The following is a 14,107-nucleotide window of genomic DNA, read 5'->3' on the forward strand; positions in this document are numbered from 1 at the left end:
GTTGGGCGCAAAGTAAGAATCCGGTGCAGAGTTGGAATAATCGGGATTTCCCGAAACTTCATTTGATTTCCAACAAAGCGCCGCATTTCCGGAAACGAGCTGCCTCGTTCTAGAAATGGCAACCCTTCGACTGGCACAAAAAAGTATACCCTTTTCACAGGTCATGAATAAGGTATATGAAAAAGCAAGGTCTTATACAGGGAAAGTCTTGAATTGGGGGGTACACTGTGTAACAATTCTCTCAGTGACACTCAGCGCATGCAGCTAACTAGTTGCTGCTGTCTCGATCTATTTTGAACACAATGATTTTTTTTCTCAGAGTAGAGTGTTAGTTTGTTACAACAGGCTGAAATCATCTTTAATTTGAATCAATTTGTGTAAAAAATTCCATCTCACACGGCATAAATAGATCCCTGCGCCTTGAGTCCGAGTCTGGAGATAACATAACAGTTCCCGATCTCAAGTCAATCTTTGTGTTTATCTCATCATTTCAAGACTTTGAACTCTTTATCATGGCTGCAGCTCCAGCAGAAAATCCACAACGTACCCACAATGCTAGAGTCAACCCTCCCCCACCTTTAAACGTGAAGAAGGGGTGTGAAGAGTGGAAACTTTTCAAGCAAATGTGGCAGAACTACTGCATTGTCTCACGACTCCCAGACAATGACGTCCCTTACTCAAGAGCTCTTTTCTTGCACACTCTGGGCCAAGAAGGCCTTACTGTCTACAACGGGTTGAAACTGGATGAGAATCCAACAGTGAAACAAATCATGGACGCTTTTGACGATCCTTTTATTGGGAAGAGGAACGAAACATACGAGAGATACGTCTTTAACAAGAGAGATCAGAAACCCAACGAGAATGTTGAGGACTACATAGCTACTTTGCCCACACTGGCCAACACTTGTAACTTTTGCGAATGTCTCAAAGATACACTACTTCGCGACCGTATCGTTCTTGGAATACAGGATGGCCCCACACGAAAAGAATTGCTGCAGGAAGCTGAGTTGACCCTGGAAAAGTGTATCCACATGTGTCGGGCTGCCGAGTCAACATCCCAACAACTACGAATACGAATACGAATACGAATACTTTATTATCTCATACAGAGAAATTTCAGTGTGGTGCACATTAAAAGACAAAACAAATAATAAGACAACAGATAAAAATACCATACGAAGCATACTACACTCGCGCACGCATATGTACACTAACAGGAATAGTAACATGATTCCAAATAGGTTAAAAGTTTAACGCTAAAAACTATCATTATCACAGGACTAGATATGTCATTGAAATATGTCACTCAAATTTCTCTCAGTCTCTGCTGTGGATGAAAGTGGTGCTGAAGCCTGCAGTGTCAGCCACCGTGATCGTGATCGTGACCGTGACCGTAACAGACCGAAACTGACGTCCTGTAAATTTTGTGGCCAAGCTCACACCTGGAAGAAAGAACTGTGCCCAGCATGGGTGCAAGCAGTGCCAGCGAAAAAATCACTTTGCTCTCAAGTGCACAAACATGGCTAAGAAAAAGACTAAACTTCACAGTGTCGACGTCTGCGATTCGGACTCTGAATCTGACACTGGGGTCGAGCAACTGTTAGCTGTTCACAGCAAGAGACATGAACACTCTCAGAAAATCATCAAAGCAAAAATGATCGTCCAGGGTAACACCGTTGCCTGTCAGGTTGACTGCAGTGCAAGTGTGAATATCATTTCCGCAAGGCACACCAAGGATGCTGTTCTGAAAGAAACCAAGAAAAATCTCTATGTCTACAATGGAACTGTTTTAAAACCGCTGGGAAAAACAGATCTGTGCATCAAGAATCCAAGGAATGGAAACAACTACAAGACTGAATTCATTGTCATCAAAGAGAATCTTACCCCACTCCTGGGAAAGAAGCTTAGTGAAGAAATGGGACTCATCACTGTAAACTATGACAACTTTGAAAGCATCTCAAGACTCGACGAGAAATCTGACGTTCTTCGTGACTACAGCGACGTCTTCAGTGACACACAGGGAAGCCTACCTGGGGTCGCAACCTTCAAACTTGAAGATAATGCTATGCCTGTCATCTCTGCGTCTTGTCGTGTCCCTCACGCAATGAAATCCAAAGTGAAAGCAGAACTCAACAAGCTGACCAAGGAAGAAATCATCACTCCCGTGGAAGAACCGACAAGTTGGTGCAGTCGAATGGTGATCGCTACAAAGAAATCAGGAAAAATGCGCGTCTGCATTGATCCACGTCCCCTCAACAAGGCCCTCAAGCGGGAACACTACCCGTTACCCATGATGGAAGATCTTCTCCCAAGACTCTCGTGTGCAAAGGTGTTCTCCAAACTTGATTTGAGAAATGCTTACTCAGTGAATCTCTCATGCCACATGACTTCCCGTCCCGCCAATGGGAGAAAGTGGGTGTTGATCTGTTCGAACTTGAAGGTCAAAACTACCTCGTCACCGTTCTTTCTTTCTTTATTTGGTGTTTAACGTCGTTTTCAACCACGAAGGTTATATCGCGACGGGGAAAGGGGGGAGATGGGATAGAGCCACTTGTTAATTGTTTCTTGTTCACAAAAGCACCAATCAAAAAACCGCTCCAGGGGCCCTCAACGCAGCACAACACACGACCTCACCGGGAGAATGCAAGTTTCCAGTACAAATAACTTAACATTTCTTACATACTGCTTGACTAAAATCTTTACAAACATTGACTATACTCATCACCGTTGACTACTTCAGCAACTTTTGGGAAATTGATCGCCTGGAAAACACAATATCAACCACCGTCATCAAGAAACTGAAAAGTCACTTTGCTCGCTATGGCTCACCTTGTGTCCTCATCAGTGACAACGGCCCACAGTTCACCTCTGAGAACTTCAAGAAGTTCTCCAGCGATTTCGACTTTGAGCATCGAACTTCAAGCCCATACAACAGCAAAGCAAATGGCAAAGCTGAGTCAGCCGTTAAAACGGCAAAGTCACTGCTGCGAAAAAACAAAGATGGAGATCAGTTCTTGGCCCTGTTAAACCACATAAACATTCCCAGCCAGGCGACGGGAACCAGCCCTGAACAACGATTCCTGAACAGACGTACAAGAACACTCCTCCCCACCACTCAGACGCTCCTCAAGCCCAAACTCGACCACGAAGCAAAGGAGAAGCTGATCCTGAGCCAGAAAAAGCAGAAGAAAAACTTTGACAAACATTCAAAAGACCTCCCTACTCTTGAAGAAGGCGACTCCGTCAGACTGCAACCCTTCTGTCTTGGCGAAAAGAAATGGAAAAAAGGAGTTGTCGCTCGACAATTGGACAACCGCTCCTATGAAGTTGAAGCTGACGGCGCAATCTACCGCCGGAACAGAGTACATCTTTGACACACTCTGAATCCGCTTGTGGCAACCGTCCCTGATCCCGACCCTGCTTCAACTCCCTCCTCGAGCCAGAAATCAGCAAAGACGACCCCCTCTTCAGAGCCAGGCCTACCAGCAGCATTGCCAGATAAAGTCCGCCTGCCAGGGACACCGACAGCGACCACTGCTCAACTCTGCTCCGGAGCTCCAACTACACCATGCAGCTCCCAAATGCCGATACGCCGTTCGCATCGCGAGAGCAAATCGAATCGTTCGAAAGACTTTATATACAATTAACACCAAATGACTCAAAATGCGTCGCGTCTCGTTCGTTCGTTCGACAATCGCGTATTTTGTCCTCGATTTTGTTTTCTATCTCGTTCTCGAACGCGCTTCGCGTTTTGTTTATTTTTACTTTCTTGTTTTCGTTTTCGTTCTTGTGTTAGTTTTTTTTTTTTCTCAAACGAAAGGGGATGTTGCATTATGCACTCCTATCCGTGCACCACTCTTAACTTTAATCTAAGGGAAGTAACCCGATGATACTTCCTCTTTCCTCTGTATCTTCAATGGCGTAGTAAACGTGCAATTGACAGATTCATCTTGTCTCCTGTTGTCTGATTGATGAGAGAAAACATAACAGTAGTGTAGTATGTTTATAAAATATTCTGAAAGCAATCACTAAGTCATTGCTAAAGTGCATCCTTTTTTGTCATGATACCCCTACAAAATGATGCAAAAAGTCCCGTTTTTGACCGTTCTTGCGATCGACACCTGCACAGAAAAAGAAAGAGAGAATGCTTAATGTCCTACAGGCTAAATATTTCACCACTTAAAGGGCAGCTGTCGGGTTGCCTGGCCTCAAAAATGCGCGGAGTTGTGTGCAAACACGCGTTTAAGAGTTTTCCGAGTTGATTCAACCAAAGGCTGTTGATTTGGTCCAGAAGAAGATACTTTTATCATTAGTTTGAAACCATGAAAATGAGTGAAACTTTCTGCTAGTTCTCACAATCCGCAAGAAAACGAAGCAGTTGGCAGGCCGAAACGACTCAAAATCCGCGACCGACAACTCTGTCAGCACAAGAAGAGACACACTCCTCTTTCTCAGCCACATCAACGATCTCCCGCAGGCAGTCAGATCCCAGGTTAGGCTGTTCGCCGACGACTGTCTCGTCTACAGAGAGATCAACACCTTCAACGACCACCACACCCTACAAGAGGACCTGAAGTGTCTAGAAGGTTGGGCAGAGAAATGGGGAATGCGCTTCAACGCCACCAAGTGCTATGTCATGAGCATCTCCCACAAACCACCCTCCACCTTCATGTACTCCCTCAACAACACCATCCTCAAAACTGTCCCCTCCAACCCATACCTGGGCATCCTATTCTCGGACAACCTCAAGTGGAGAAACCACATCAGCAGCATCACCAAGAAAGCAAACTGCACTCTTGGCTTCCTACACAGAAACCTCCGCCACTGCTCGGCAGCCTGCAGACGAAATGCCTACCTGGCCCTCGTCCGACCCCTCCTTGAGTACGGAGCCGTAGTCTGGGACCCGTACCAAGCACAGGACATCGATAGGATGGAACGCATACAGCGCACAGCAGCACGTTTCATCGCCAACGACTACCGATCAAGACGTCCTGGCTTTGTTACGGGCCTCCTGACACACCACAACCTCCCAACTCTCCAGGAACGTCGAGTAAACCTCCGCCTACTACAAGGTGGTTGAGGGGCTGGTGCCAGCAATGCCTCCAGACAAATTCCTGACCCCTCAACGTGCTGGCCGCATGATCCGACCCAGAAGACAAACAGCAGACTACGTTGGTAGCAACCCCATAGACAATTACATAAAAAAACAACAACAGGTGTTTCGCTGTACCACGCTGCAACACTGAACAATACAAACAGTCGTTCTTCCCACGATCCACAATTGAGTGGAATCACCTGGACAACACAGTTGTCCACTCAGCCTCTACTGAGGCATTCAAGGCGGCGCTGACTACCAGTACCAGCCGCCGATAAATGACGTCGCTGCACACACCCACCCGTTGCGCCAAAGCCAGCAATCTGGATGCTAGCGACGTAACCCACAGATACAGATACAGATACAGAGACGCCGCAGCGTTAGCCTGGCAGTGACGTCATCCGAGGAACCCGATAAGGCCGCTGCGAAGTTTACAGTACAATGCAGAGTACAGCTGGGCATCTGTAATGCTGTACGCGTGATTGATTCTTGCACAAAGTAAAGTATTAGTGTGGTGGTATCTTCTCAGGACCCATGTTCCCATCTTCTCTTCTTTGATCTGACCAACTGCAACCTTCACAAGTTATTTCTAAAATGGTTCACATGCTGTTGCTACTCCCCCAGTCCACCCGGTTAAACCATTAAGTTGCTCAACCATAGACCTTCGTGTCCCTGGTCAGCAGACACTTTACACTGAAGAAGGTCCGCTTGAGGTGTCACGCCAATTACCGTGTACGTGTGAGGTACTGAATTCAAGACAAAAACTAACTCTGTCGGTGGGAAAATCTAGGAAAGAGATAATGACAATGCCTCTTCAGTTACTCACTCAAGTAGGTAGCCGAGATAAGATATAGGGAAGAGAGACGAAGACAAAGATGAAACAGTGGATCTAGTGTGGAAAATGGGGGAAGGGGGTTCGGCCGCAAAAAAATCAAAGATGAATTTGTCAAACTGTGATTGTGATGGGTATATCGTGTGTGTGTGTGTGTGTGTGTGTGTGTGTGTGTGTGTGTGTGTGTGTGATAACACGTATGTGTGTGTGTGTGTGATAACACGTATGTGTGTGTGTTTGTGTATGTGTGTGATTACAGGTGTGTGTGTGTGGTACTGTTGTGTGTTTGTGGGTGCATGTGTGTGTTAGTGTGTGTGTGTGTTTGTGTCCCTCGATGCGTGACATTATATGCCAATAAGTTGAACAAAAACAGGGTTCAAGTGGGAACACCTGAACAAAAGCAGGAGGGGGACGGAAGACACTTTATAAGCTCCGTATTTTACTGCGAAATTTTGGCCTGGGAGAAGACACCCCATCCTAAGTTTCTCTTCACCTACTCGTGAAGTATGCTTTAGGGCTTGACTATAGACATCCCGATTGCGCCCACTACACGGCATAAAGAGAGCGCCGTTCAACCCGGCCGATTCCTCTGCTGACGTCACGCGTCCAAGGGAAGTAATTTTCGAGCGGGCTGCATTGACTCAGCCAAGAATGCAAACTTTCTTCGATTAAAGACATTGTAGCATGTCTAAAATCTTGGGACTTGTGTTATCAAGCTGTTAAAATCACCAAGTAACTTTTAAGTATAGTTTCAGTTATATGAGAACTCATTCTGATGAACAGATTTTGAGAGCCACAACCCAACAGCTGCCCTTTAAGGCCATGGTATGGGTTTTTGATGAAATACACAAGTGTATGCGTGTTTAGTTGAGATCAGCCATGTGCACTTACGTGCCATTGTGGTTACACGGGGGTGGGATATGGCTTCCGTCTCTGGGTTTTCACATAAAGTTGACCCGTGTCCGTCCCGGCCCGAATTCGAACCTGCGGCCTTCCGATCACAAGTCCAGTGCTCTACCAACTGAGCTACCCCCCCCCCCCCCCCTACATCAGTAGGAATAGCATAGCACGTGAAATACGCAAGATAGTGAAACAAAACAATCTGTTCAGAGTAGATAATTGGTTTGACTTTCTTCTTATATGTCAAAGTTGCACAGTTTTGCCTATTGTGATTTTGTGTCGACATTTCATTCGGCCCTTTACTTTCGTTTTTGTCTGGTCGATTTTGAGGGTACCCTTACTTGAGCGGCGGTCACGTGATCCCTGTAAAAGAAATATGTTATCCAAAAGGTGATCCTGAAGGTTAAGTGAACGGCCTTAACTGACATAAAGTTTTTGTAAAAATGCTTTAATTTGGGTTTTAAATCTGTTGCAATAATTTTTTGGCCAAGTTTATTTGAACTTATTCTTCTTCTTTACTGTACCTCTTTGGAACTCATATTTCTCATAATTTTTATTGTTGTTGTTTTTGTTAGATGCTTACATAAAACAAAATGAGATATAGAGCGCTGTATTAGTTTGTTTTTTACCCTTGACAGGACAGGCAGATACCTGTTTTACACCGTGGACAGTGGTACAGGTAAGTCTGAGACAATGCACATCGATATCCCTCTTTCTCTAAATTAAATTTTTCTTTGACACACAAAACCTCCTTAAAATAAATTTGCTGCATATACTCGTCAAAGAAAGTTAAGGATCACTTTTTTACAAGCACGCCACACAAAACAGACAAGACCGAATTCTTTCATTTTTTAAAAATTATATAATTGAACAACCAAGGAGTAATGACAAACAAAGCAAAGATCAAATGCGGCAGCGACAATTTAGCTAGAGTGTGTCAAACGTGACAACCCTCGAAAATGGAATTCACAACAATGTGAATCAGTGTCAGTAACATCGTTGGCGCATGCAGTGGATCAGGTTGCAAATGAATGCTCTGGGAACTCCATTCCACTCCTGCTGGAGCCATTGCAGCAGTTGACCCAGATTGGCAGGAGGAGGGTGATGTTGCTGTACCCGACGACAAAGCTCGCCCCACATGTGCTCAATGGGGTTCAGGTCGGGGCTGTTGCATCCTGTTGACCCTGGCCTGCTGGATGAAGGTGTTTACAGCTGCAGAGCGATGGGGAGGTGCGTTGTCATCCTGAAGAATCGCACGATCGAGGGCCGATCCCTTGGAGGGCTGGAACGACCAGGGCCCGTATGCATGAGGAGGAAGTCAGAAACACTGGAAGTAGAGGCCTCTTTTGGAAGTGGGAACTCCCGAAGTTAACTTTCCAACTGTTCACTATGCATGAATGCCGTAGTGGTGACTTCGAGAGTATTCGGTCAAGGTCGCGAAAATTGGGGGAATCCCAACTAGTACGCGTGCGTTTGTTAACGGTAAGCTTGGCTAACAGCGTTATTGCTGTTGTTTTTGAATGGTTAAACGAAAGGGTCGGTTCAAACCTGTGATGATTGTCTTGCAATCGAATGACTTCTATGACAATGACTTTGTTGGCCTGAATGTTAGAGAGAAGAATAAATGATCATTTTGAATTTTTATTTTTTTTTTTTTTTATCTCAGTTGAATGCAGGCAGCTTCAACCCTTTCTGTTTTGCTTTTTTTTTTTTTTTTGCGGTTTGAAAGCATAGGACAGTTTCTGTACGCAATTAAAAAAAATGAACACAGGGGCAAAAACCGGTTGTTGCAGCCTGAATGCAATTGAGGCCTATAAAGAAAAATATTAATAAAAAAAATAATAAAAAAAAATATTTAGCTCCCAGCAACACTTGAACCCAGAGCTACGGATCGAAATTCAATCAATATCAATCAATCAATATGAGGCTTATATCGCGCGTATTCCGTGGGTACAGTTCTGAGCGCAGGGATTTAAAAAAAAAATTTTTTTTATATCGCTCACATATTCAAGGCGCAGGGATTTATTTAAGCCGTGTGAGATGGAATTTTTTTTTACACAATACATCACGCATTCACATCGGCCAGCAGATCGCAGCCATTTCGGCGCATATCCTACTTTTCACGGCCTATTATTCCAAGTCACACGGGTATTTTGGTGGACATTTTTATCTATGCCTATACAATTTTGCCAGGAAAGACCCTTTTGTCAATCGTGGGATCTTTAACGTGCACACCCAATGTAGTGTACACGAAGGGACCTCGATTTTTCGTCTCATCCGAAAGACTAGCACTTGAACCCACCACCAAGGTTAGGAAAGGGGGGAGAAAATTGCTAACGCCCTGACCCAGGGTCGAACTCGCTTCCGAGCGCAAGTGCGTTACCACTCGGCCACCCAGTCCAGATTCAGAATCCGTAACCACTGCACTATGCTACTCGTGTGAAAAATGCGTGATGAAAAGATGTAATATGAGTTATTCAGTCGTGATAGTTTGAAAGCTCGCCACCTTCGCCGAATGACTCGAGCACGCACGTTTTTTTCCGGTCAGTAACTGATGGAACTGTCGGTTTTGAGCCACTCTGTTTCAAGCATTTCACCTAAATTAAACAAGAATGTCACAGTTCGTGTCTATGGTGCAAGGTAGCCGACCGTCTCATTGTAGCCAAGTTATGACAGTTGCTCGATTGACGCATTTCACGTCTTCGATATTGTGTCTGAGCTCATTTCCCAATGAGCTGCCTTTAAAACCGGAATGTCCTGCAATTGTAGTATGCGTTGGAGGTTTCTTTTAGATGGGTAAGGACCCTTAAGATGCGATATCGTCGTATGATGATGTCAGGTGAGAGACCCTGGAAATTAACTTTGAAAGTGGGAACTTCGGAAGCAAAGTTACCAGCTACTCGATATGCACGAGCTAACTTGAACGCCGAAGTAGTGGCTTCGAGAGTCCTGAGGTCAAGGTCGAGGAAATTGGGAGAATCCCAATTAGTGCGCATGCGTTTGTAAACGGTAGGTTTGGCGACCAGAAGAAACAAATCTCATCGCGAGTTCGTAAATGGGCGAACGTTGATCGCGCTGTAGCTTTTACAATAGTTGTGGTTTTTGACTGGCTGAACGAAAGGGTCGGTTCAAAGCTGTGATGATTGTCTTGAAATTAAATGACTGTCTATAATAATGATTTTGTTGACCAGAATGTTGGGGAGAATAAAAAAAAATTTTTTTATGTTGTAGCGAAGTCGGTTATGTTAAACACACACACAGACACGCACACAAACACTCACACACCCACACACACACACACACACACACACACACACACACACACACACTCAGTGACACACGCATACACAGGCGCGTACATTTGAAAGTCAAGACATGATTTGATTTTTTTCAAAGCATAGGAAGGTTTCTTTGGCAAATAACAAAAAATAACAAAGAGGCAAAGACTGGTCGTTGCAGCCTGAATGCAACTGCAGGGGCCTAACAGGAAAAAGATCAATAAAAAAAATATAATAGAAAAAAATGTTGTCGCAGGCGGCACTTGAACCCAGAGCGTCAGGACGAAAGTCCGATACCCTAACCACTGCACTATGTTACCCGTGTAGAAAATGGCATGATGAAAACATGTGTTATGAGTTATTCAGTCGTGATAGTTTGAAAGCTCGCCACCTTCGCCGAATGACTCGAGCACGGTTTTTTTGGTCAGTAACTGATGGAACTGTCGGTTTTGAGCCATTCTGTTTCAAGCATTTCACCTAAATTAAACAAGAATGTCACAGTTCGTGTCTGTGGTGCAAGGTAGGCGATATTCTTCGATATTCTGTCTGAGCTCATTTGCCTTAAAAACAGGAATGTCCTGCAATTGTAGTATGCGTTGGAGGTTTCTTTTGGATGGGTAAGGACCCTTAAGAAGCGATTTCGTTGTGTAATGATGTCAAGTGAGAGACCCTGCAAATTAACATTGAAAGTGGGAACTTCGGAAGCAAAGTTGCCAGCTACTCGGTATGCAAGAGCTAAATTGAAAGCCGAAGTAGTGGCTTCGAGAGTTCTGAGGTCAAGGTCGAGGAAATTGGGGGAATCCCAATTAGTGCGCATGCGTTTGTAAACGGTAGGCTTGGTGACCAGAGCTAGAAACAAATCTCATCGCCAGTTCGTAAATGGGCGAACGATAGTTGTTGCTTCTGCCTGGTTGAACGAAAGGGTCGGTTCAAAGCTGTGATGATTGTCTGACTGTCTATAATAATGATTTTGTTGACCAGAATGTTGGGGAGAATAATAAATTTTTTTGTTTATGTGGTTGCGAAGTCAGTTAATATGTTAAACCTCTTCTTTTTTTAATGATTGTGTATCGGTGAAACTCTTTTGAACAAAATAGGTTGGTTAGAGCGAACGTTTGGGTGACTGGTAAATTTGAAAAGGCAGAACTCAATCAGTGTTTGGGGAATCAAGATATAAGGTGTAGTAAAAAGAAGATAAGTTCAGTGACTTTCATATTAATTGGGAAAATGTGTGTCCGAACTTTTACAAAAGATAAATTGTTGTACTTGGGTATTTGTAAATTATGTTTGTCCTCGTTAATTGTGAACAGGATGTATGTTTATATAAAGTTGAAAGTCAAGATTGGATTTGTTTAGCCTACGCGCGCGTGTGCATGTGTGTTAGACATAGACATAGAACACTGTATTATCTCAATTACGAGAAACGGGTGTGGTGAATCATAATAAACAACATAAAACGTAAGAACATAAATAAAATATCGAGGCACAAATACTCAGCTCATAATAGTGTGTGGTAGGGGGGATGGGGGGTACACACACACACACACACACACACACCGTTGAACACACAAACACACACACACACACACACACAAACACACACTCACACATGCACACAACGAGCCCATTTTTCATAGAAACACAGTAACCCCCTCGTATAAGCGGGAATGAAAGAGTGGTGGCCAATGACCCAGAACAAACAAAAGTCAAAGCTGGCAACTCAGGTTTGTATTCAGGGAAATTTGCACGAAATGCATGCACAAGATACAACTTTTCCTTCTAATTTCTCTCTTTGGGACTTTCATTTGCGTCAGCTCGGTTTGATATGAAAAATGAAGAAAAGCCCTGCCTTTTTGCACTGAGAAACTGTGGAAGTAGCGTGTTTACTACTGGGTCTGGTTGAAGTACATTTACCCTCATTTACTTCCTCGTTAGCTTCCAAAGTAAACTTTTTTTCGTCCCATGCATGCGAAAGTGAGGATGTACTTCCGATGTCGCTCAAAACATTAGAAGTAGTCGCAAACTACCCTGAGTTACTTCCTCGCTTTGCTTCGAAGTAAACCCTTTTTCCGGCCCATGCAAACGAAAGTGAGGCAAGTACTTCCGATGTCACTCAAAACTTCGGGAGTTGTCGCGAACTTCCCCCATAAGCATACGGGCCCAGGAGTTTTCTTCTTCAGGCCACTGGCGCTCGTTCTCCCCGTAAACGCTACTTAACTCAAGTTGTGTCAGTACGAGCGATGACGCCAAACGACAACACACCTGTCTCGGTTCAGTCGTCGTTGTCGGTCCCGTCTTCCCCCGCAACGTCTATAATGACTTTGAAACTGACACGCCGGCGAAAACGCGGGTAACGCGTGCGCAGAGAAGTGCAAGCATGAGGAATCTCCTATTCTAAAAATAACCAACACTGGTAGCTGCCGATCTTCTGCCAGACTCACATGAATACCGGGGGGAAATAAATAATTACTGGGCAGTAAAAATAAATACTGGGCGGTAGTTAAACGACATTTTAACTTTGTAGGACACAATGTTGCAGCTTTTTCAAGAATATGGGCCCTGGCTGCTAATCCGCATACAGGCTTAGCGAGTAAACTCAGTGATTGTGTTTGTATGTGTTGCAGGGCAGTTTGTGCGATAAGACCAACGTTGGAAGCAATGCAGTGCCTGTCAATACGTACCATGACCATGGAAGAGCGACAAGCAGCTCGACACGTCACAGTACGATGCACCGCGCTGCTTAATGACACAATTTCAAACGTCATAGAGCAGTAGCCATACGATTTTGGAAGATTTTCAGTTGACTTTGTTACATAGAGAATACTACATGGTTTTCTGTGTTGTACCAGATTTACACGAGTTTGTTTTTTTAAAATATTGAACTGCGAGCGAAAGCGAGTTGTTCACTATTTGAAAAAGCAACGAGTGTAAATCTGGTACGACACAGCAAGCCATGTAGTATTCTGTTTATCCTACACACTGTACTTAATTACGTGTCACATTTTACTCAAAACGCCCGCAGTCGAGAAGACGCTTCTTTTGGAACCTCGATCTCTTCCATAGCGTCTTACGTCAAAGCAAAGAAACGTCACTCTGGAAAGTGTAGCGTGAGCTGTTTAGTTCTAAAATTTCATCGAGGAGAATTAGCGAGCGCAAATTGTTTTCTATAATGACGTTTGTCTCGGTGACTTTGGCATCATTAACAGTGGAAAAACAGGTCCCTCGCGGCCAGACTTGCTTGCCATGACCTCATTTACATGATATACACACGTGTGGTTTGTACGATATTGCTATGTAATGAGTGGTCTCTTACACGTATGTTGGATAATCATTTGTTTTTGCCTGTACATGTTAACCTTTGTTCCAGGGCGGAGACCTTGCATAAAATTTCATGTTACAATAGAAACACATAGCACAATGCATCATTCAGAGCATAATTTCCCAAATAGACCCAAATAGCGTGCGTGTATGTTGACCAGAGGACGACGCGTCAGTGTTTCGATTATTGACCGCAGCTAGGCACTTTGACACAAGCCCCTGTGAGCTAATAGAAAAATATTACCTGTTACAGTTCCTTTCCCAATCAGTAAACAGTAACATTCTAGATTTGTTTTCAAACTACTGACGTTTTGGTATTACTGTGAGAGGAAACGTTAATGATGAGTATTGACTTTCTGTGAAATAACATTATTTTGTTAGTTGTAGTTATACCACCTGTTGTCACGTTTCATGGTCAAATAAATGACCGGAAACGGTCAATTACTACTATTCGACTAACCACACCACGATCCACATGCACAGTCATACAAAACAGAAATTACTTCAACTCACTACAGCACACTACAACACACTACAACACAGAACAACACCCAAAAACAAACTACAACACACAACATCATACTACAACACACAACAACACCCTACAACAAACTACAACACACTACAACACATTGGAACTCACGACAGCACACTACAACACACTACAATGTTTGTTGGGGCGTG

At 44.0% G+C, this 14,107-nt stretch overlaps 1 protein-coding gene across 1 annotated transcript in view; it reads left to right on the plus strand.

The window, feature by feature from the left end:
• Positions 1-13,870, plus strand: part of LOC138975901 (uncharacterized) — a 213,095-nt gene extending 199,225 nt beyond the window's left edge. Inside the window, exons 7-8 of the mRNA XM_070348671.1 lie at positions 7,466-7,506; positions 12,730-13,870. Coding sequence (XP_070204772.1) covers positions 7,466-7,506; positions 12,730-12,880 — 192 coding nt within the window. The 3' untranslated portion in view covers positions 12,881-13,870. The remainder of the gene's footprint in view (positions 1-7,465; positions 7,507-12,729) is intronic.
• Positions 13,871-14,107: the final 237 nt, after the last annotated feature.

This window comes from Littorina saxatilis, linkage group LG9 (genome assembly GCF_037325665.1).
Source record: "Littorina saxatilis isolate snail1 linkage group LG9, US_GU_Lsax_2.0, whole genome shotgun sequence".
Lineage (NCBI taxonomy): Eukaryota > Metazoa > Mollusca > Gastropoda > Littorinimorpha > Littorinidae > Littorina > Littorina saxatilis.